Genomic DNA, 23,031 nt, shown 5'->3' with positions numbered 1-23,031 from the left:
TACAGTAACCAGATTCTTTCTGAGCTTTTCATCTTTATGTGGCTTTATTACTCTGTTTATTTTACTTTTAGTTTTTCATTTTTTGACATAGGGTTTCATTGTGTAACTCTTATCTGTCCTGGAATTTACTCTGCATACCAGGTTTACTTTGAAAATCACAGAGATCTGCTTGCCTCTGTCTCCTGAGTGCTGGGATTAAAGGCATGTGCCACCACACCCAGTTCCTCTTTGTCTCTTTAAAACCATTTTTTTTTTCATGTCTACGTATATTTTAAAACACACTGTAAACCTTTAGAGGTTTTTCTTAATATGAATCTGTCTTTACTGTAAATCTTTATCTTCGTCTGGCCACAAGTCCTTTATCTGGTAAACAACAACATTGCTAAAATGAAAGTCATAGCTGTGTCAGCCGCGGTTTACCAAAGATGGTGGTGGGTACTTTTACCGCCAGCACGGAAAGCTGTGCTAAATGCCTTGGTCTGCGCTGCCACCCAGAAAGCATGCTGCCGGCTTGTAGATGTGGTCACTGCCATTGCCATCTCTCATACACACCAATAAATTGTTAGCAGAGTTATTTAAAAGCTGTGCGGTTTTTTTGCCGCTTATGCTGAGTCAGGAATCTCCCCTTAAAAGAAGCCGCGCAAATATCTGCTTGTCTCTCGCAAAACAGAGTCCAACCGAGAAAAATGCTGTTACCAAGAAACCTTGCTTGTCTCTGTTCTTTTGTTTCTAAAACCCTTTTTTAACCTTTTGTTAAATTTTAAGTGGAAGTTCTTACTAGCCACGTGGGCGCCATTTGTAAGAGTATGGTTTTTCCGCCTGCCGCCGCTGGTCTTGACCCGCCGCCACGCCTCCATTCGGAGACCAGTGGGCGTGGTCAGTGCTACAGAAGGACTATCTCACTACAGTTAGTACATGTAGTTTAGCTTTTGTTATGCTTTGGATCAACTCATTGTGGCACATGTGCTGTGTGAGTTCTCTGCCACTGAGCTATATCTCTAAAGTGACTTGTTTTAGATCCAGCAGAGAATTGAGGTCACAAGGCAAACCACCATTCCAAAACTGACTAGAAACTGCTAAATACAGGGTATCAGAGCTTACCATAGGAAGAGCTGCTGGAGCCAGTAACTACTAGTAAGGAAGAATACTCAAACTGTAATTGATGAGTTGCTAGAGGTGGAGTATGAACAATCTTAAGAATCAGAACTCCTGGGACACAATATGAAGGGGCTACTCCACCTTTGTGAGTTTTACTTTCAAAAGCCTTGGTGGGTTTTCAAGAAGGTGAGAGAAAAATCCCTTTGTGCTTTGGGCAAGAAAAAGAATCTTTTGAAAATATGCTCATTGGATTTTGTCCTCTGCAATTAATGTGTGCTTCAAGAGAAAAACTACTCTTTCCTAGTCTTATCTGACCTGGGGGATGGGTACTCAGCTGTTTCTAACCCTCCACCCCACTCACAGCCTTTTTGTCTCACATATGGAGAAAGATTTGGACAAAGCTAATTCGTTTTAAAGGTTGCAGCCCAGGGACTTTGGCCCAGCATACAGCAGAGACAAAATCAGTTCATATAGCAATGCCCTCCACATTACCTGCATTATATCCACTGAGCTCCAGTATATCAACAGTGAATTATAGCCACTCACAATCTCGTTTAGAAGTTTCCAGGGAAACCTGAAAACAAGGACACTAGAGGAAATGGACATCCACAGTTCCAGCAAACATTCAAGGTAATTAACTCCCAGGCAGTTAAAAGCTTATACTGAAGGCCTGTTCACCTCAGTTCCTTGTTTCTCAGTTACTGTGTCTGACTTTCAACAGAAAAACTACAAGGCATACCAAGAGAGGACAGACTTTGTCTGAAGAGACAAAGCAGGCATCAGAACCAAGGAATTTTGGAATTTTTTCATTGACTATTTAAAATAACTATGGTTATTATGCCGAGATCCCCAGTGGGGGGAAAATGTGGACAGCATGAAAGAACCAGTGACTAATATAAGCAGGGGACAGTAAAGCTAACAAGCAAAGTTGAAGATGTACTACTACAAAGTTCCAAACTGAAATGAAGTGGAAACACACCTCCCCAAAATGATGGAGATGGTGAAAGAGGAACTTAGAAACTTACAGCATGAAGTATGCATCAGAAGGGGAGGAAGATCTAAAATTGATATCCTAAATTCCCACTTTAAGAAATTAGAGAAGGAGAAGTAAGAGATAGCTCAGGCAGTAAGGGTTTCCAATGCAGGCATGAGGACTTGAATTTTTGCTGCAGAATCCATGTGAAAATAGTTTCTGGGTAGGACTACTAGTTGTGTCCTTCCTTTGGAAGCTTCAATAGTTTCGCTGTATTTCATCATTCCACTGACGCCCTCCTCCCCCAGCTTTTCCTGTATTCTCCCAACTACTTCCTCTTGAATTCAGGATAGCTTCTAGAATTATTTTTGGTGTGTGTGTATGTATGTGTGTGTATGTGTACATGTGTTTATATACACACAAGCTACTGTATCCAATTAATGTCATTCTTATTTACATGTGTTTAGGGCTGACCACTTAGGATTGGGGTCTCATTTTTAAAATAAAACAGTAGTACCAGGGAGAATAAAATCTGATTCTCCCTCTTTCAGCAGCCTTTGATTGTAGCCTCATCACCTAGGGGTGGGGCCTTGTTGAAATTTTCCTCCATTCACATAAGTATGTCTAATGGTGTGTTCTTTGCAGGTCTTAGCAGGCAGCCTGAGAGTTGATGAGAACAACAGCCCTGTCCTGTCAAAAAGACAATATCATGCAATAGTTGACCATGTCCTCAGGTTTTTTGCACTCATTCAGTCTCCCTCTTTCTTCCTTGATGTTCCCTGAGCCTTAGGTGTAGGGTTTGTGTTATAGATGTCCCATTTGGTGGGAAGCAGTCCACATTCACTTACTTACTCTTAGTCTGCATTTTGACCACTGTGGGTCTCTCTAATAACCTTAAAAACTGCAGTTCTGGTTCCTACCTACTAAATCATCAGGTGAACACACCAAAGTAAAAAAGTCTACAAAAGGTATATGATTGGCACTCAAAACATTTCAGATTTTGGAACATACAGATTTTTGGTTTTTTAATTGGTAAAGTTTATGGAGATATTCAAAGTCTGAAACAATTTTATTCAAACCTTTTGTATAAGTGGTATTCAACTTATGCACCAAATCTGTGAGAATGCAAGGGAATAAAACTCTTAAGCACTTTTGTAGAGATGTTACTAAAAGTTAAATTTACATATGTTTAGCTACCAAGAGATGCCAGTGTTTGTTAATTGCCATAGGGGAACCCTTTTGTATGCACAACAATGTTCACTGAAGTGGTATCTGTAAAAGTGAACAGAAAAGAAGTTTTAGACAGTCTGTGTAGCCCAGGCTAGCCTCAGACTCCTATGTAGTTGAAGCTGGCCTTGTACTCCTTTTGCCTCCACTTCCCAAGTGCTGGCATTACAGGCAAGAGTCACCATACCCAGCAAAAGTGAAGACTTTCAAATATTCATTAGCAAAGCAGATAAGTTGCTTATACAATACAGAATTATTTTTGTGCTCGATATGAATGTTCCTGCTTATAGATAATCTCATGAATCTGATGTAGAGGGAAAGATAAAAGTTACATTTTAACATTATTAGTGAAGATTAAAAAAAATAGTCACTATTCATTGTATTGTCCAGTGTGGTAATGCATGCCATTAGTCCTAGCACTCAGGAGGCAGAGACAGGTGTACTCTGTGAGTTCAAAACTACCCTGGTCTGTATATGGAGTTCTAGGGTAGCTAGAACTAAACAGTAAGATCCTGTCTCCAAAATAAAAAAAACAAAAATCACAAACATATGACTGTGGTGATAGTTCAGCACGTAAAGGTGTCTATTGCTAGTCTTGATGAAAAAAAAAAAAAGGTAGAAAAAAGAAAAGAAGCAGTTATAACACCAGGTGTGGCGATTCACACTAATTTCATTATTCCCAAGGCTGAAATAAGATACCACCATGAGTTAAATCCAAAGTTCCCACATGGTAAAAAGACACGCAGGAAATACATCAGGATATATATAAGTTTTTGGTTGCCTTAAAATTATTTTCTTCTGGCTATTGTTGTTTTGTTTATTTTTGACTGGGCCTCCTGTAGCCAGTGCTTGGCTCAACTTGCTACAGAATTGAGAATGACCTTCAGCTTTTGGTTTTCCTGCCTGCACCTTCTGAGTATTGTACTTTTCATTTTAGGTTTGTTTGTTTGTGTTTGAGGCAGAGTCTCAATTTGTAGCCTTATTGTCCTAAACTCACTGTATAGTTCAGGCTGGCCATCTCTTATTTCAGCCTTGGGAATATTGAAATTATTGTGAACCACCACATCTGGTGTTATAATTTTCTTTTTTCTGTCTTTTTTTTTTTCTTCTTCTTCTTCTTCTTCTTCTTTTTGAAACAAATTTGTTGTTTCAGTCAGGATCAAATGTCTTGTGAGGAGTGATTTTAGTTTCTTTAGTCATGTTTTAGTTTCAACTTTCCTTTGTTACAGGTTAGAGCCTTCTGAGAGCCTTGAGGAAAACCAGAGGAACCTGCTTCAAATGACAGAGAAGTTCTTCCATGCCATCATCAGTTCCTCCTCAGAGTTCCCTTCCCAGCTTCGAAGCGTCTGCCATTGCTTGTACCAGGTATGCTGAAGGTTCCAGATTGCCACTCAATCCAAAACAAACTAAGAGGTGTAGTGTACTCTGTGCAGAGTCAGCTGGATACATTATCTGGATACATAATATCATGTGGGGATGGAGAGATAGCTCAGTAGTTAAGAGCACTGGCTGCTCTTGCAGAGGATCCAGATTTGGTTCTCAGAAACCACATGATGGCTCACAACTGTCAATAACTCCAGTTGCAAGGGGTCTGTCCAGTGCTCTCTTTTGACTTCCTCAGACACCAGAAATGCATGCTGTACATATACATATAACTTGTACATTTTAAAGAACTATTGTTAGGTTGGCTTTGAAAGAAACATTTTCTTCAGAGTCATTTAAAGAACTTTAAGGAAGATAAATTAGTCTTCCTTGTGTTGAAAGTGTTAATCCCAGTGGTTGATAATAATACCACAACCACAATTTTGAGCCAAATTTGAAGCAAGTTTTAATTAAATGATAGTCAGGTTGATGAACTCTGGAAATGGCCATGAGTTACATTTTTGCCAAAACGTATAAAGGCATACCCATAAGACCACTATCTTTACTGTCCGGTCCAATCAGGGGCAAGCATATATCCTGATGTATTTCCTGCTGATGGACCCACATGTGATCAAGCACATCTGCTGCAGATGGGCCAAACAAACAGGATAGACAAGAACTTATTCTTAACTGTCCTAATTGCAAACAGAACCCTTAAACTGCATGGTATACCATTCCTGCTTTGGTCTCCCATTAACTTGTAAGGTGTTACTGTTCTTGTTCTTGTTTCGGTCTCACAGAAAGCAGCTTAAAAGTTAGTGACTGTATTGAAAAGAGATTTTGCTTGTCTTTTGCCTAAATTACTTACAAGATTTTTCACACTTGAGGCAATGTCGTCGTTTTTTGTTTTGTTTTGCATTGTAAATGGCTTGATCTGTAATTTTGATTTCTGTTTTAAGAGATCATTGGTTTGTATCCTGTTTTCACAGGGTAAACTAATCGTGCTGTGTATTTTGTGTAGAAGGCTACTTGTAAGATATATTCCAGCATCATCCAGTAGCTAACAGACTTTCTAATGCAGCCAGAGCAAGTAGTGCCCTGAGTTCACAAGTCCACAGTGATTCCTTCCATGCTAAGAAAGGCCTGTATTCTTCTATAGCTTCTGTTTTTGACTTCATATGTAGTTTTAAGAATAATTATTCCAAGAGAGAGCCATAAATCTATATTAACCTTTCAAAAAGGAAAAAAAAATACCATAGGACCTGAGGCTCGAAATAAGGGTGCAACTAGGAAGAGAACTTACACACTTACCAGAACCCATGTATTTATTTCTCTGATTTTGCAATGTCATTCCAACCTTTTTTTTTTTTTTTTTTTTTTTTTTTTGGCTTGTCGCCTCAGTTGCTTGGAGACATTAACATCATCAGTGAAATCACCATTTTAAAAAGCTGTGTGAGGCTGCTGTCTGAATTTTCCCGCATTGCTATTTTAAAAGATGTGTCTGTTGTGTCTATAAAAAGAAAACTTTGCATACATAGATATAAAATAGCATTGAGTTTCTGGGTGTGTTAGGCCTTTACTGCCTTTTCAAAAATCTCTAGGATGCTTAGGGAACTCCACATAGTTTATTCAGCTAGTTTAAGTGTGAGGCTAGAACGTGGTTAGTTATAATATAAACCTTTGTGTGTTGACTGTGTCAACTTTACCTTAGGTGTCTCTTTAAATTCAGTTCAGTTGTTTGTAAAATGATGCTGACAAGAAACAGCACACATAAAAGTCCAAGTCAGCTTCTTGGTTTTCAGAAAGAAAACAGGTTTCTAAAATGATAGTGATTTTGCCTCAGTTGGTTTAAAATGAATGAGCAATGTACCTGATTACATAGTATGTCCTACTAGAATTTAATAGAAACTCTTCATGTGTCTGTCCCCATAATGAAAAAATATGTTTGTATCATTAGCAAACTAGTTTAAGAGCATGATACTGTAATGTAAAAAGAAGAGGACTTGACATTTAGTAAGCATGCAGGAATTATTTCATGGAGGAACACGTTTCTCATTCCTACTACCTCAGTAAGCAGGGTTGTTGGCAGCTTCTTAGCTAGGCACAGAAGAGAAATGGTGAAGACAAGGAAGTGCTGACTGGGGGCTTACTAGCAGTGTGCTGTGCATTGCCTTCACTCTTGAATTATCACATTAAAGCTTCACAGGAAAACACAATGCAAACCTTTCCCATGCATTATCTTGTAGTGGGTAAAAATGATTCAGACTACTGCAGAGCAGAGTTCTTCTTTTTCTTCCTTTCTTTCTTTCTTTCTTTCTTTCTTTCTTTCTTTCTTTCTTTCTTTTTAAGTCTTTACGTTCCTTTATTGGAGCAAGATTCCTGATGTATACAGTGATATATTTGCTAAACAGGGTCCTGTGCAGAAATTATACACAATCCATCTACACAGATTTTGGTTACACTTTGCCTATTGATGGAGTAGTTCCATTTATAAAGTTTTATACATCAAAAAACTTTGAATTTGACCAGGCTGTCCATTAATCATCTCTGAAAAAGTGGCTCTATTTTTAGCTCTGTTTTACATTAAAAAGCTTATGCATCAGGTAGCGTCCCAAAACATTATTCTCTGCATAATGGCATTGAGCAGACAAGAGCTCTTTATCCACCCAGTTCACAGAATCCCATCTGAGAGCTGCTACATACCTGGGACAGAACACTCCCAACCACCCCATGGACTGCATATTTTGACAGCCCACTTTCTTGACTAGTTCACACTGCTAATGTAGACATGCCAGCAGCTGTCCCTTGTACAAATGGCATTAGAGTAACAGGTCTGTGACATGGTAGACACAGGTACTCATAATATCCAGGTAACTAAAGGCCCATCTAAAAAATGCCAAATTGAGACAAAAATCAAGGGTCAAAGTCCACAGCAGCAAACTATACCTAATCACCCAGTTACAGACCTTAAGACATGGTTCAAATCCCTTTAACTCAGTCGAGCAGAGTTTTTCTTACAAGTAAGATTTTGTTTTTAATAAGCAAAATTTATAGTGACTAATTACAGGCAAAGATGGAAATGAAAAAGCTTCAGATTCAATACATTTTTTCATTGAGTCTTCTTCCTAACTTAGCTTTCCCTTTTGTGGACTTTTGTTTTTATTCTTTTTTTTTTCTCCCCCCCCCCCCCTTCTTGGGCTTTTACTTGCCCTTGTAATTTTGGCAGTGACATAATGGTACCCTTGTACTTTTATGCTCTCCTAGGAACGGTGGGAACCCATTTTTCTTTTTCTTAGTAAACATAGCTCCTGCTTTGGGGATCTACTGGGGAAAATTTGAAAGCTAAGTGAGTATATTGCTAGCTAGTTTTTACTGGAGTTCAGATTTGGGTCTTTAAGCCTTTTTGTATGTTGTAATCAGTTCTGTTCACATGCCTTCTTTATTTAGACAAGATGGTTAATACTGTAGAGGAGGAGTAGTCAAGTGTAAATGTATGACAGACTCATAATTAAATTATTTTTATCATATACTATTTCTTTTCCTTGTGATAAATTTTGAGTAAAGAGAAAATAATCCTTATAGTGAGTATTCAGTTCTGGTGAGAAAACTGGGAAATAACTATTGTGATTTTAAGTAAACATCATCTTTTCTTGGTAAAGCTTTTATGCGCATGAGTTTATATATGTGTGTTAAAACTGTAAATGGTAGTTACATATCTTAGTTGAAAAAAAAAACCTACATATTTACATGGTTGTATTTTTGCAAATAGCCTTAAACCCTGCAGCAAAGCTCCCTGAGATGAGATTTTGTGTTGATTGAACTCTGCCTCCTTGCCTAGGATGCTATTGGCAGAAGCTGGATGGATGGATGGATGGATGGATGAAAACTGACTTTATGATCAAGTTATTATAGGTTATGGTTTTATATGCCTTGGAACTATTAGAATAAGATACTGTGTGTCTGGATCAAAGACTTATGTTATGGTAAAGTTTTGTTTGTTGTTTTGAAAAAGTGTCTATTGTAGCACAAGCTGGCCATGGATGCTTGATTCTCCTACTTTAACCTCTTGAAAAATTGGGATTATGGGTATTTTCCACCATGACTAGCTCTTATTTGAGGTTTTTAAAAATATTTTTAAAAAATAATAATTGGTATACACCAATCAGAGGTCTTAATTTAGGAAGAAATCTTTATTCTAGATAGAGTTCTAAATGATAAAACTGACATATCTGTGTGGGTTTGCATGAATGGCTTATGGTTTTTGGATGGGGAGGGCATTCTAATAAGTAGTCATCTATAATAAGTAAAAATTTTAATCAGATTTAAGTTTGATTATGTAATATCTGCAGTTTCTTGACTTTGATATAAATTAACCTCTTTTCCTAGTTGATGCTAACATTCTTTTCCCAAATACAGCAGCTTTTAATAAACTGAGTAGCACCATTCAGGGAGCACTCTGCACACACTGGAAGATGTGAGTTTATAACAACACTCCTTACAGTGTCTCTAAAGTTTGTTTTCTGCATACCTAGCCATTTAATTTTTATGTAATAAAGTCTTAATTAACTGTTAGGTATTGGAAAAATAATTCTTAAGTCAATTGAAGGATACACAGAGAAATATTTTATATATCAGAAAAATTATGTAGACACAAATGTTTTCAGTGTGTGGTCTACTTCATAAAAAACATTTTATGTAAAACTATTAAAAGCTAGGAATTGACTCAAATGCAAATATTCCTCAGATTGGCTTGAGAACAGCTTTTCTGTGACTTATAGCCAGAAATAGTAGACATGATTGGTTCTCAACATTGCTTGCTGTTTATTTCATGCTTGGCTTAAAAGTGGAATAAAACTAAAGTCCAGGATTAAAATCATCCCTCAAAATTCAGTTGATTTCTACTTTTCTGTTGGTTCCATTTGTGTTACATTTTACCATGTAATTTTATGTACAAGCCAACATTGTTTTTGTTGCTGTATGTAGTCAGTGCTGTGACTTGTTTGTGCTCATCTCTGTTCTGTAGGCAACTTGCCACTCCCTACTGAATAAAGCTACAGTAAAAGAAAAAAAGGAAAACAAAAAATCAGTAAGTTTGGAGAACTTTTTATTAGCTGTTTCTTTCGAAGCAAACCCCAAATCTTTGCTATTTGTTAAGAACATCTTCACTTCAGCTATTTGACCTTCACTGTAAAATCATTCTACTAATTCTGGCACAAAATAGCTCTCATTTCAATTAACCCTGGAATTAAGTTACACTGAAACATTCTCTGTGTTCCTTTGGTTTGATTTATCCCAAAGGTATCTTGTGTGCATTTATTACATTGACTATCCTTGATCTAATTTTATTGTTATTTTTAAAATTGTAAATGAATGCAAAAGAAACTTAATTTCAAGGCTTTAGGGGATGCTGACTGTCTTCATTCTTGCTTCTTGTTTGCAGGTCATGTGAGTGGTTTCTTTTTCTAGAAACAAAAGCATTTCTTAATAAATACATCATGGGTGGGGATGTGTCTTTTTTTCACTTCTGGAGCTAAACATCAAACTCAGGATTTGCACATGCTAGAGCTACCAAAAACAAGTATCACTTTCTAAATCTAATCTAAAAGTTACTAAATTTAAATTTTTATCCCTTATATTATTATCTTGATGGTTTCAGCCATCCATGATTTAGACATTTGTGCTTAGATTATAGAAATTTTAGTTCTGAAGTTACTTTTACTTCAGAGAAAAATACACGTTGTTACTTCAGTAAAAAGAAAACTCAGTGAGGTCATGTTTATACAGAAGCACCTCATTGTGCAAACATGACTTGAATATATTGCCTGCTTCTGACCTTGCTTTCCTATAAAAGGAAGAAAGTTATGATCACCATAATTATTTTCTTCCTATGAATGTCATTTGTTCACAGTATAACTTTCACTCATTTTATCATCTGTGGGTGTGGCTTACCCAGATCCAGTTTACACCTGTTTTCATTCACTTAATCCAAATGATTGTAGAGAACCATGTGAAGAAAACTTTAACAAATTGGAGGTGATTTTATTTAAAAAAAAGAATAATTTAAAGTTGTGTTTGTCTGGTTTCATCTTTCATTTCTTACTTTAGCTTTACATATATAAAGCTTTACATTTATAGTTGAATTTAAAATTCAGAACTAAATTAAACTTTAGAGACTCATTTTTTATTATGTCTATTCAGAATTTTCTTTTTGAGTATTAAATAAAACTGGTCATCTATGAACAAATGGATTGGATTGGATGGCTCTCCTGCTTAAAATATTTTCCTCTAATACTTCGGCCTTCTCAGCATTGTGGGTTTAACAGTATACATCACCACTGTGGAAATTAATCTGCTGTTTCTAACATTCTTGTTTAATGTTATACTAATGTCATTGTGTAGCATAACGTAATTAAAGTCAGGCTTTCTGTGTTTATAGAGCATGTTTTATAGTTTTCTAACATTTATTATAGTTTTATATAAAGTTATTCCTTGATATTTTTCTAGTAGTTATTTTCATATACATACATACATACATACATACATATATATATGTATGTACACACACACACACACACATAATTTTTCTGGTAACACTAAATTTTCGGAATGTATTTCTCAGCACAGGTTATAGTCTTCAAGGAAATTAGGGGGTTGAATTGGCAGTACTTAAGAACAGATTCTATAGTGTGAGTCATGCTAGACACTGTACAATTTAGAATGCCAGTTTTTAAGTTGTTTAATAGAATCTATTTTTTTCTTTTAAGAGTAAGCTGACTTTCTTTGTAATAAATGAAATACAGAAATAAAACTTAAAAACAAACAAAAAATCCTAATAAAATAAATAAATAAATGAATGAAATACAGAGAGAAGGTTTTAGTTTCTGGTGTTTAGCTATGTTTACGTATTACAGTTGATTCAGTTTGTTATACTCAATATACTATATACTTAGATTACTAGAGAAGTCGCCTGTCTAATGCAGGATTTCATCTGTATAGCTGGTGATCATTTGCTGATATGTAATTGGTTATCTGATTTTGTAGTTCAACATTACCAAGGGAAATAAAGGGGGCATTAGCTGATAATTGGTTTCAGTATACAGACTCACCCAACATTGACCTTACATGTAGACTATCATTTGGATCCAAATTAGAGTGGTGGTACATGCCTTTAAACCCAGCACTCTGGAAGCAGAGGTAGGTGAATCTGTGAGTTTGAGGCCAGCCTTGTGTACAGAAGGAATTCCAGGACCAGCAGGGCTATTCAGGGAAACCCTGTGTTGAAAATAAATCAAAACAAAGCTTGAGTATGTAATGTTGGTTAAAATTACATTGATGTTAAGTAGTGGTGAAAGATTTATAAATTTTCATGAATCTTTTTATATTACTAAATTTGTCAGGTTTTCGTTCAAACAATATCAATACCACTATCAAAGCGTTACATATTTTACAATATATGAAACTTCCTGAAACATGAAGTTTTGATATCAATTATTTTTAAAGATGTAGAAAATGGTTAAAAGTTGAAATAGTTTTTCAATAATTTTATAATACTCTTTGGAAATAATTTAGCTTCTCTTAAGTTCAGAAGCTGAGTATTTTCAAACCAGAAACCAATGTAATATAGGATTTTTTTTCTTAGGGAAAACCAGCAGGTAGCCACCTGTTTTGCTGTCAGTATTTTTGCTTCAGCCTTCTTCATGCTGGGATTATATGTATGTACCACCACACCCAACCTCTTAAATAACCACTTTCAAACACATTTTAAAGGCTGTCTATGTGCACCCATTATTTGATATTTATGAGACACTTTCATGGATGTTTAATAAATGAACTATCTCTTTAAAGCAAACTGTGATGTTGGGGCCTTTTAAAACTACATCAGGGTTTTAATGTGTTAAACTGGAGATTAAAAACAACCTGCTAAAAGTTAAATGTAAGTATTGGTGGACTGGGAACATGACTCCCCAAAAGGCTGTTTGTCCTTCTTCATGGTTTGCTCCCAGAATACATTGTGGTCTTGTTAGTTTATTGATACTTTTGTATCTTTTAACTAAAATTGGGAAATTTTACAAAAATTCAGTGTCAGTGTTTGTTTTTCCACATTCTGAAATTATGTGATAAATTTTGTCTTTCTTTTTTATCAGATTGGAGGTTCTAGTTCCCAAAGGTTAAGTTCTATCCTAGAAGAGTAAGGACATTTGGATGGTCTCCCTATTTCTGTATCTAGAACTATATTTCAACTACAAAAGACATCTATATTTAGCCAACTTCCCAGTTTCCCCGATTTCCTAAGGTAGTTCTCCTTGTGTGCTATAAGTACCCAAGAGAACTGTAACCCCGAGCTCCTTCAGCATCACAGTGTAAGTAAAAAGGGAAATATAGCTCACATGCAGCTCTGCTGCCAGGCCTGTGACCACCCCCAAAAAAATCATTTGCTTAAATCCTTCCAATTTTTTTTCGTCAGAAATGATAGGAAATTATTTTGAGATTAAGGGCTATGGGTAATGACGCATTTAAGGTGTCACCTGGTGCTGGAGAGATGAGTTAGTGGTTAAGAGCACTGGATGCTCTCTCTTCCAGAGGACCAGGTTCAATTCCCAGCTCCTACGTGGTAAGTAGCTTACAACATCTGTAATGTCAGTTCCAGGAGATCAGATGCCCTCTTCTGGCCTCTATAGGCATCAGACATGTATGTGGTGTACAGACCGTACATGCAGGCAAAATGTAAAACAATGAAGTAATAATTTAAATAAATGCAGATCCTGTGAAACACAAAAAGGGCCAGATGAAGTGAAGTAGCCAGAGTTCATTTGGAATTGAGTCTTAGAATTAATGACGAGTACTCACACTTGGTAAAAAGTGTTATGTAATTCTACGTATAAACTTCATTTTCTCGTTTCCCCACCCTAAAAGCCTTTGAGATGCAGGATTATCCATATGTTTCCAGAATGGTGAGTGCTAGACCTCCATCATCACAGCCATAACAAGCTAGAATAGCTTTCAAGATTAAAGTATCCTATGTCTTCTTTTAAAAAAGAAATTTGGCTGGGTGGTGACTGCACACACCTTTAATCCTGGCATTCCAGAGGCAGAGGCAGAAGCAGAGACCTCTATGAGTTTGAGGCCACCCAGGTCTACAGAGTGAGTTCCAGGACAGCTAGGGCTATATAGAGAAATCCTGTCTTGAAAAGAAATAAAAGCAACAACAACAAAAAACCCACACAACTAAATAGATAATAAAGAAGTTTTTATGTAATATATACAAAAAATTAAATTCTAGAACAATTCCACATCCATGTGTTAGCTTAAAATGGGAGGTATCAGGAAGAGGATGAGGGTGGGGCAATTCTGTAACAGCGTTCCCAGTCTGGTGTGCCTGCTCCTTTATATTCTGTGCAGAACACTTTCTATGGAGGAAAGGCCCAATTACACTGGTTTTGTATGACTTTTCAGTACAGGCAGCTATTTTCTGAGCCCTGAAACTTCTTTTTTGCTTATAAAGCTGAAAAATAAATTTGGGGTAGACATGGGGATTTTGTCTTCTGGTGGGATCCTTTTTTCTTTTAGGCCTCCAAGAGTTCCTGTTTTTCCCAATGGTTTAAATGATAGATAGGTCCTTATATTAGGAAACATGCTCATGAAGAACATTACTGGCAGGAACATGGCCTGTAAGTAAATTTTTTCACTAAGAAAAGATGTATATGGTAAGTCGCACTGAAATACATATTTTAACAGGTATACAAAGTGTAACTTCCTGTTAGAGAGAGGGTGTGTAGGAGGTATGCTCCTAGAAATATAGCTTTCAGGGCCTGTGAAAAGTCAACCTCACTTTCATGTCTGTTGATCTTTGTGTGAAATTGAATCTACTTTTGCTGCCCATAATGATTATAAAGTAAAATCTTTTTTCAGGTTTCTTCTATGAGGAGGTTTTTTTTCTTCTCTTTGAGATATTTATTTGTGCCTTAAAATGTCACCTATGATTACCGTTAAGGATAAGCCTTACTTTCTGGTGTTTGGGGAGAAAAAAGTTTAAAACAGATCATTCATAAGATTGACAATTCATGTTTTGTGCATAGTTTGACCTTTAAGCTTTTGTTTCCACTTCTTTATTTCAATGCAAACTGTCTACTCAAGTCTCAACTCCTTGTTCTCAGGTGGTTAGCCAGCGTTTCCCTCAGAACAGCATCGGTGCAGTAGGAAGTGCCATGTTCCTCAGATTTATCAATCCTGCCATTGTCTCGCCATATGAAGCAGGGATTTTAGATAAAAAGCCGCCACCTAGAATCGAAAGAGGCTTGAAGTTAATGTCGAAGGTGAATTATTTTGATACTCATGCAATGTTTAATTACCTTTCCAACTAAATTTTTAGTTTTTCATATTTAAAATACTTTGTCTTCAGTTTGCCTTTGAAATTCCCATAGTTTTCATTTTATCTACCTTTTGTTTTTATTTGTTTATATTGCAGAGGAATTCTTAATAAATGTACCTGATGGGCCCTGTGATGGGAAAATATATTAGCAATTAAATGAGGTTTTTCTGTGTACATACTCTGGAAAATTTCAGTTGGAAACAGAAATAAGAGATTGTAGTGTTTCTTTATTATTATTGTTGTTAACATTTGAGACTGGGAACATGGGTCATTGTGTAAAAGTGCTTGTCATGCAAGCATGAGCTCCCTAGCATCTAGGTAAATGTCAGGTGGGCAGGGGGCAGGGGTGGCAGCAGCATGACATTCAGCCAATATTACCAGCACACAAGGCAGACAGGATCCCTGGAGCAACCAGCTAGCTAAACTAACTGAATCCAACTGCTCCAGGTTCAGTAGAGAGAAGCTGTCTCAATGTAGAGGATGGAGAATGATGGAGGGAGTCTCCACATGCATGCACACATCTACCAACTCACACACTTGCAAACATGCATGCGAGTATGCACATACTACACACATACATATATGCAATAGAGAGATTTTTAAAAATATATATATTTTACATATGTAGCATGTATATGCAATATTTCTATTTGAAAAGAATCAATGATGTCTAGGTTAATTTTTATAATAAAGGAATAATTCATTTGAAATACCAGTAGAAATATCAATGGAACATTTATATTTTAAAGACTATTAATGTATAGATTTCATATAGCAAATAATCTGATTACTCATAATCCTGTTTGATTGTTTAGATACTTCAGAGCATTGCCAATCATGTCCTGTTCACAAAAGAAGAACATATGAGGCCTTTTAATGATTTTGTGAAAAGCAACTTTGACTTAGCACGAAGGTATGCAGCCTTGATTTGTCACTGGTTGCCATGCTCCCATCTCACTCCTGTCTGTGTATCTGGGCTACATTAAGCTTCTATGTATGATTTTAATTTTTCCCATATCCTTTCTAGATTAAGAGCACATTTTGTCTTACTCTATTATGAGACATTATGAAAAATCTATGTGCTCTAATTTCACAGTAGCTTCCTTCTTTGGAAACTGGAGGGACTGTTGGCATTTCCCAACTTTGGCATTGCTACAGAATGGGTTCAGATTTCTTTTTATTAAAAACAAACTAGGGGCTGCAGAGATGACTTAGTGGTCAAGTACACTTACAGGCAGCTCTTCCAGAGGTCCTGAGTTCAATTCCCAGCAGCCACATGGTGGCTCACAGTCATCTATAGTGGTATCTGCTGCCCTCTTCTGGCATGCCCTCATGGCAAGATTAAAATCTAAAAATAAAAAAACTAAAACCAAATGATACAGATACTATATTAGAATGTTTTGGTATTCATAATATTTTTATTGCTTCAGTTTAGAAGTTTATCTGAATTTAAATCAATGCCTCTTTGAACCAAACAAAGCAAAAACAGAAGATTTGTGTATGAAAAAGTAACTGTTGAGGCTTTAAAATTATAGAATATTTTTCTACTGGATTTCCATAACTAATTCATCACTTCTGAGTCATTGATTTATTTGTAACCCTGGGGTTATGCTGTATTTGCCAGAGTTGCTTTTAAAGAAAGATTGTCTGGTGAAAGGTGATTCACGTATGTGCCTTCTGAAAATGTTGATGTTCAAAAGTCCCTTTCCACCGGGAGAAGCCTAGCTGATGTTGCTGATGTGTGCACTGGCTTCCTGTAGCTGCTCTGTCACCATTACAGCTCTTTCTGACCTTCTAAGAAATTGGAGCTGAGCTATAAATTGTTGGGGGCAAAGTGAGTGCTATTATCAGATAGAAAATAATTTGGTGACTGCTCATGGAGAGTTAAGAGAACCAAAGTTCCCATCCTGTCTCTGGCAGGAAGGCAGTGTTTTTATTCATCTAAACTTGTTGTTCTCCAACTTCTGGAGCCTGCTTTGATGCTGAAGTAGAAGCTGAGTATTAGAAATGGAAAGCCAACTTTCTCCTTATGCTTCTTGTTTGGTTTAGGGACAGTTACTGTGGGCATAAGCCCGCCCCATTTGCAGTCACAGTTACTATATTACTATAGTCTTTATAAAATTAATGCATATATAAGTGAGTATACCTGATATTAAAACTGTAATGGCTTTGCATTTTTTGCAGATTTTTCCTTGATATAGCATCAGATTGTCCCACAAGTGATGCTGTAAATCATAGTCTTTCCTTCATCAGTGATGGCAATGTGCTTGCTTTACATCGGCTGCTTTGGAACAATCAGGAGAAAATTGGCCAGTATCTTTCCAGCAACAGGTATGTGTTCTCAGTCTTGGGGAAAATTAAATACTTCATTTAAATTGCATTAACAAAATTATTGATCCTGAATAAAACCTTCTACTTTGCAGCTTTTTGTCTTAAGAATTGTGATTTGGAAATGAAATGCAGATTTGCGTGCATATGGCCAAACCAACTCATGTTAAATGGTCAACAACACTGTTGTTGCTGTAGGGCTTGTGATACTATTATGTGTATGTAAATAATATTTCGTATAGAAAGCACCAAATCAGCCAGCATGGTACCATACTTTTTAATCCCATGTAGATAAATTACATGCTGGTGAGAGCTATTTCCTTTTTAATTATATAGGATTATAAAGGACTTCAATTTCTGTGTCTAATCTGCCAATAAAAAATGGTTTGCTCACTTGTGAGAAAGACAGGAGACCATGATGCTATGACTAAACAATTAGGAGATGGCAGTTTAAGAGAAAACACTTTTTAATTCTTTATGAATTATTAATGGATTAAAGTAGGCATGGATATGACTGACATGTGCCAGTAAAACAGGAAAAGGAAGTGCTTCTTCCTTGTGACAAAATAACCTGGAATTTTAAAAAATGAACCTTCTTTTCTCTGTTTTGATTTGAATACATATTTGCATTTTGATGCTAAGAGCTTTTTAAATGTGCTATTTAGGAAATGATATCTGTTTCAAACATGAAAATATAGACAGTGCTTTGACAGTTCCATGTCTGTCTACTAGCTTGAACACCCTGTAATTTTGATACAACCACAGGTCTTAATAGCATTTTATTTGCTGAGAGGAAGGAACGGTAGGAGAGATAGAGAACACTGTAAGTATTCAAATATATGAGCCATGTCAAATGGCTCACAACTGCCTCTTAATTCTACCTCCAGAGGAGTTGATACCCACTTCTGGCCTCATACACATATATGCATAAGTAAAAAAATGAAATCAAAAATTTAAAAACATATAGCTTTGAGCTGTGTATGATAGTATACACAGGTATGACCTTAGAACTTGGGAGGCCAAGGCAGAGAGTAATGAGTTTGAGGACAGTCTGAACTACTTATAGTAAAATCATGACTCAGAGGAAGGAAGGAAGGAAGGAAGGAAGGAAGGAAGGAAGGAAGGAAGGAAGGAAGGAAAATAGTACACTGAAATATTCAATTATCTGTGGTTATATATACCCATGTCCTAAATATTGTTTTCTCAAGAGTCATTTTACCCTAAGAAAAAGTAGATGAGAATGTTACAAGTATCAATTCTACAAAGTAATTGAACTGACTAATCATTTTTTTTTCTTTTTTTGGTTTTTCAAGGCAGTGTTTCTCTGTATTGCTTTGGAACCTGTCCTGAAACTAGCTCTGTAGACCAGGCTGGTCTCAAACTCACATATTTCCTCCTGCCTCTGCCTCCTGAGTGCCAGGATTAAAGGTGTGTACAATCAACGCCCTGACTGGGAAATGGTTGCATTTTTAAGATACTGAGCTCTTTCAATACTGCTTACAAATCAGCAAGGAATAAGTAGTTAAAGGAAAAGCAACCAGTGATGGTCTAAGGAATGTCAGACTGCCCAGTTAATGTGAAGTACCATTTCCTGAGCATTATCTGTTGTTGCTAGGGATCATAAAGCTGTTGGAAGACGACCTTTTGATAAGATGGCCACACTTCTTGCATACCTGGGTCCTCCGGAGCACAAGCCTGTGGCAGATACACACTGGTCCAGCCTTAACCTTACCAGTTCCAAGTTTGAGGAATTTATGACCAGGTAAAACACAATTTTAAAAGGGGGTTCAGAAACAAAGTTTACCACCATACCACTTATTAAATACACTTGTATTGCATTAATGTGACCATGTTTGTTTGTTTTTATATATTGGTTTTCTTATAAACAATGGTGTGGTTTGTTTGTGTGTTTGATTGCATGTATGCTAGTGTGCCCTTGCCCACAGCTAGTATATGAAGTCAGAGAATAGCCTATAGGAGTCATTTCTCTCCTTCCATGTGTCACAGGGATCAAGCTCAGGTTATCAGGTTTAGTGACAAAATACTTTTAGCTGCTGAGCCATCTTACTGGCTCTCTTTGACATGTTTTTCATTTAATACTTTCAAGAACATATAAGGTAAAATTATTTTCATATTATAATAGGAAAATACATTCAACAGACATAACTTATTTGACCTGGATTCACACCTGATTCATGGTTCTTTTGAATTTAAGTTCTAAAATCTTTCTATCATACTTACTTTGAATCCTTCAAAAAGTTAATTGTTTTAACCTCCTTTAGAGTAAGGCCCAGAAAATACAGTTTATTCAATATTGCCACAACAAATGTTTCTGTGGACATTTGTTTTTGTATCTCATGTAAAGGAATCTAATCCATGAACTCAAAGATTCTCACTGTTAGACACACACTTGATGTTTGCTAAATATGTTTCTTTTTTATATTTTCCAAATGCTGTATTGAGGCTGTGAGTTGGTTGTTTTATTCATAGTATGTGCTGAAGACAGAAAGAAAACATTCTCATCTGACAGAAGTTAATTTACAAGAATTAAGTTAATATAGTAATAGAGGAGGCAAGGAAAAGGAAAGATGGAATGAGAGAATCCAGTCCAATGTATGTCTAGTAAATATTACAGAAGCCACCCTTAGTGAGAATAGGAAGAGGTAACATATTGGTAGAGATAATGGATATGAAATTTTCACTCATATCCTAGGGTTTATAAATCACTTAAAACTTATAAAAGAAGCAACAGAGTTTCAGCAGAGTATAAAACTTAAGCCATACTCTTTCAGAAATTTATTTTAGTACACATGGGAATTTAATGTGAAAAAAGGTATTCATAACCAGGGAGACTAGGACAGACCTAAAATAAAAGCTGAGTAATCATCAGGAAAAAGATGTTCATGCTGCTTGTGAAAATACATTTACTACAAGTCAAAGAAGGAAACACAGGAAAAAGCAAGTCCTTTTCATCCCTGTAAAATCCATAAATGAGAAGATTGATGAACTGAACTTAAAAAGGGGGGGGAACCCTCAAAAACCTTTTATTAGGAAAAAAAAAATACCATGAATAAAAGGTAATCTTGGGGTTCTCCCTATCCTGCAGTATTGTTAGGTACCTGCAAGAAAGTTCTCATGACTCAGCACAACACCTTGATATTTTACCCTTCAGAAAACCTGTTGCTTTGTCAGTATTTTATTTTAGCTGATTAGCAATCTGTGTAAAGCCTCTGAGTGACTCTGCTCTTTCTTTTAGGCATCAGGTACATGAGAAGGAAGAGTTCAAGGCTTTGAAAACTTTAAGCATCTTCTACCAAGCTGGTACTTCCAAAGCTGGGAACCCTATTTTTTATTATGTTGCACGGAGGTAAGAGACAACATTTTAGTCTCTTTTAATATGTTTTTTTTTTTTTTTTTTTTTTTTTTAATGATGGAAAATGAAGGAAAGTGGTTAGGTTTTTGGTTTTGGTTTTTTTTTTTTTTTTTTTTTTTTTTCCTATTTGAATTATTAGCCCTTAAAGATATGCTTTCCTGGATAGTCAGCCATCTATTTTAAAATGCTGATCACTATTAGGTATTAGTTTCAGATTACTTGTTTCACATTGTTGTCTGTCTGGTACATCAAATGTTAAAATATCACCACAGGGAGTTATTACCAAAGTGAAAGCTTAGAAAGAACCTTCGGGTCCCCCCCACAAGGTATGTTTTAATTTTATAGTATGTGTAACTCGATAATTGGAACCTCTCCCTTTTAAGAAGAAAAAAATTGAAGAGCCTGTTTTCTGAGAATTCTTAGCAATGTATTGCTTGAGATTGCATCAGGATGATTTAAGAATTAATTCCAAGAGTGTGGGAAATGGATGTAAAGATGGACAGGGGTGTCTTGGAAAATAGACTATGATGTTGTTAGCCATGCTGTGAACTCCTTCTCCTTGGCAGTGGGCTTGCATTGCCTTCCCTGCTGTGTGAAAACTAATATGTGATGGATGGTACTTGGTTATACTCTTCCGCCCATTGGAATGGCATAAAGTCAAGGTGGCCTAAGTTTGAAGATGGTTAATGCGGCATAGTAGCTAGTGATGTGGGAATGTCAAGGGCGCCCAGCAGCTCCAGGACTTAGACTTTCTGGATTTCCCAAACTTAACAAAAATGGAGAGATTATGTTAATTTACTTAGTGGTTATGGTAGCAAAACCTGACAGTGGCTGAGAAATCATACTAAATGGAAAAGAAAGAAGGATAGAAGTTGTGGAACTCGTTTAACTATGTGTTTAGCTGTCCAGAGCACTGGTGGGAACCAGGGGATAGAAGAAAGTTACAGAAAATGGAATTTATCTTTGCCAGTCGTTTTTAACAACTGTAAGGACCACCTTACTCTGCCCAAGTGTAATGGTACATTTCTAGTTATAGCACTCAGAAGGCTGAGGCAGGAGCATTGGTTGAGTTAGAAAGCCACCCTGGGCTACAGGGTGAGACCCTATCTCAAAAAAGACCCCCACACCCCAAAAGAAAGAAAATGGGAGGGGGAAAAAAACAAACCCTTATAGTTCCATGAAACTTTGTTCTTGTTTCAGTTGCTCTTTCTAAAATAATTTTGTTTTACATTTAAGATAAGCCATGTTTGTATTTCAACTTTAACCTTTAGAACTGCCAGGACTGGTGAAGGGGGAGGTAGATGTATGTATGTCTCAATTCCCAGCCCCCTCTGAGTTCTTAGTAGTTTACAGTACAATCCGGTGTGAAAGCTGGAATTTCTTCTTCTCCTTCAGGATAAGAAACAGTAAGACTAAGGAAAGCAAACAGCCCTGGCTTTTAGTGGATGGTCAGTGGGGGTACACAGCTGTACATAATGCCTAGATAGCATGGGTTTGAAGTTGCCAGGGGTTCCTGTTCTGCTACTTTTTAGCTGTTCCCAGGGTTCCTGTTCTGCTACTTTTTTAGCTGTTCTGGCCCTTCATCTTTGAGAAGGAAGAAGTGCACTTGTTAACTACTATGTCTCTTGCATGGTTTTGTAACAAAGTTATGTGTAAGTTGAAAGTTGTCTTTTTCTTTTTTGATATGCCCTTGACAAACCAACTTTTCAGTCCTTTGTAGTTTTAGTGTTTTGCTTTGAAATAGAGCCTCTCTAAGTAGCCTGGCTGGCCTATAATTATAACTTATGATCATCCTTCCTCAGCCTCCCTGGGTGCTGCCCCCCCCCCCCGGCATCACAGGTGTGCCTGGTGTCTTCGGAGGCTAGTGAGGGCATCAAATCCCCAGGTGCATAATTTAAAGACAGCTGTGAACTGCCATGTGGGGTCTTGGATTCAAATTTAGATTTTTTTTGGACAAACAGCTAGTGCTTTTAACTGCAGAACCATCTCTCCAGCCCCTGAGTGCTGGTGTCACCATGTGTCACCATGCTTGGTGCCTTTTCCTTTCTAAGACATAGTAGAAAGATCAGAGAGACACCTTGTTTCTCATTGTCTTGGTAGTAAGTGAAAGCCTTGTGTGTACAGTCTTCTCGTCAAGAGCTCTGGAGTCTTGACTCCATCGTGGGCATTTCTGTATTTCAATGGCATAGACAACTATACATTAGGAAACATTTTTGAATTGTGGGTTCCAATCTCTACAGACATTTCAGGTTTGAATATCAAATTGTCCTTATCTTCATACCATGTTTTCTTTAATTGTCC

At 36.7% G+C, this 23,031-nt stretch overlaps 1 protein-coding gene across 7 annotated transcripts in view; it reads left to right on the top strand.

Annotated features, from left to right (window-relative positions):
* The window catches only part of Nf1 (neurofibromin 1), a 234,785-nt gene that overhangs the window by 117,345 nt on the left and 94,409 nt on the right, over window positions 1–23,031 (top strand). For 5 of the 7 annotated variants that reach the window (XR_007834242.1, XM_051179832.1, XM_051179829.1 and 2 more), the window contains 7 exons: window positions 4,528–4,663; window positions 9,684–9,746; window positions 14,815–14,973; window positions 15,845–15,942; window positions 17,214–17,360; window positions 18,973–19,119; window positions 20,614–20,724. Coding sequence is in view for 6 of the 7 variants with exons in the window: in XM_051179832.1 (XP_051035789.1) it covers window positions 4,528–4,663; window positions 9,684–9,746; window positions 14,815–14,973; window positions 15,845–15,942; window positions 17,214–17,360; window positions 18,973–19,119; window positions 20,614–20,724 (861 nt within the window). In the remaining variant the exon portion in view is untranslated. The remainder of the gene's footprint in view (window positions 1–4,527; window positions 4,664–9,683; window positions 9,747–14,814; window positions 14,974–15,844; window positions 15,943–17,213; window positions 17,361–18,972; window positions 19,120–20,613; window positions 20,725–23,031) is intronic. The other 2 variants (XM_051179831.1, XM_051179830.1) reach the window with 1 other exon arrangement.

Source organism: Phodopus roborovskii, unplaced genomic scaffold, assembly GCF_943737965.1.
Source record: "Phodopus roborovskii unplaced genomic scaffold, PHOROB, whole genome shotgun sequence".
In the NCBI taxonomy this organism is placed as follows: Eukaryota; Metazoa; Chordata; class Mammalia; order Rodentia; family Cricetidae; genus Phodopus; species Phodopus roborovskii.
Note: the sequence above shows the minus strand (reverse complement) of the source record. Positions and strands in the feature narration are given on the sequence as shown.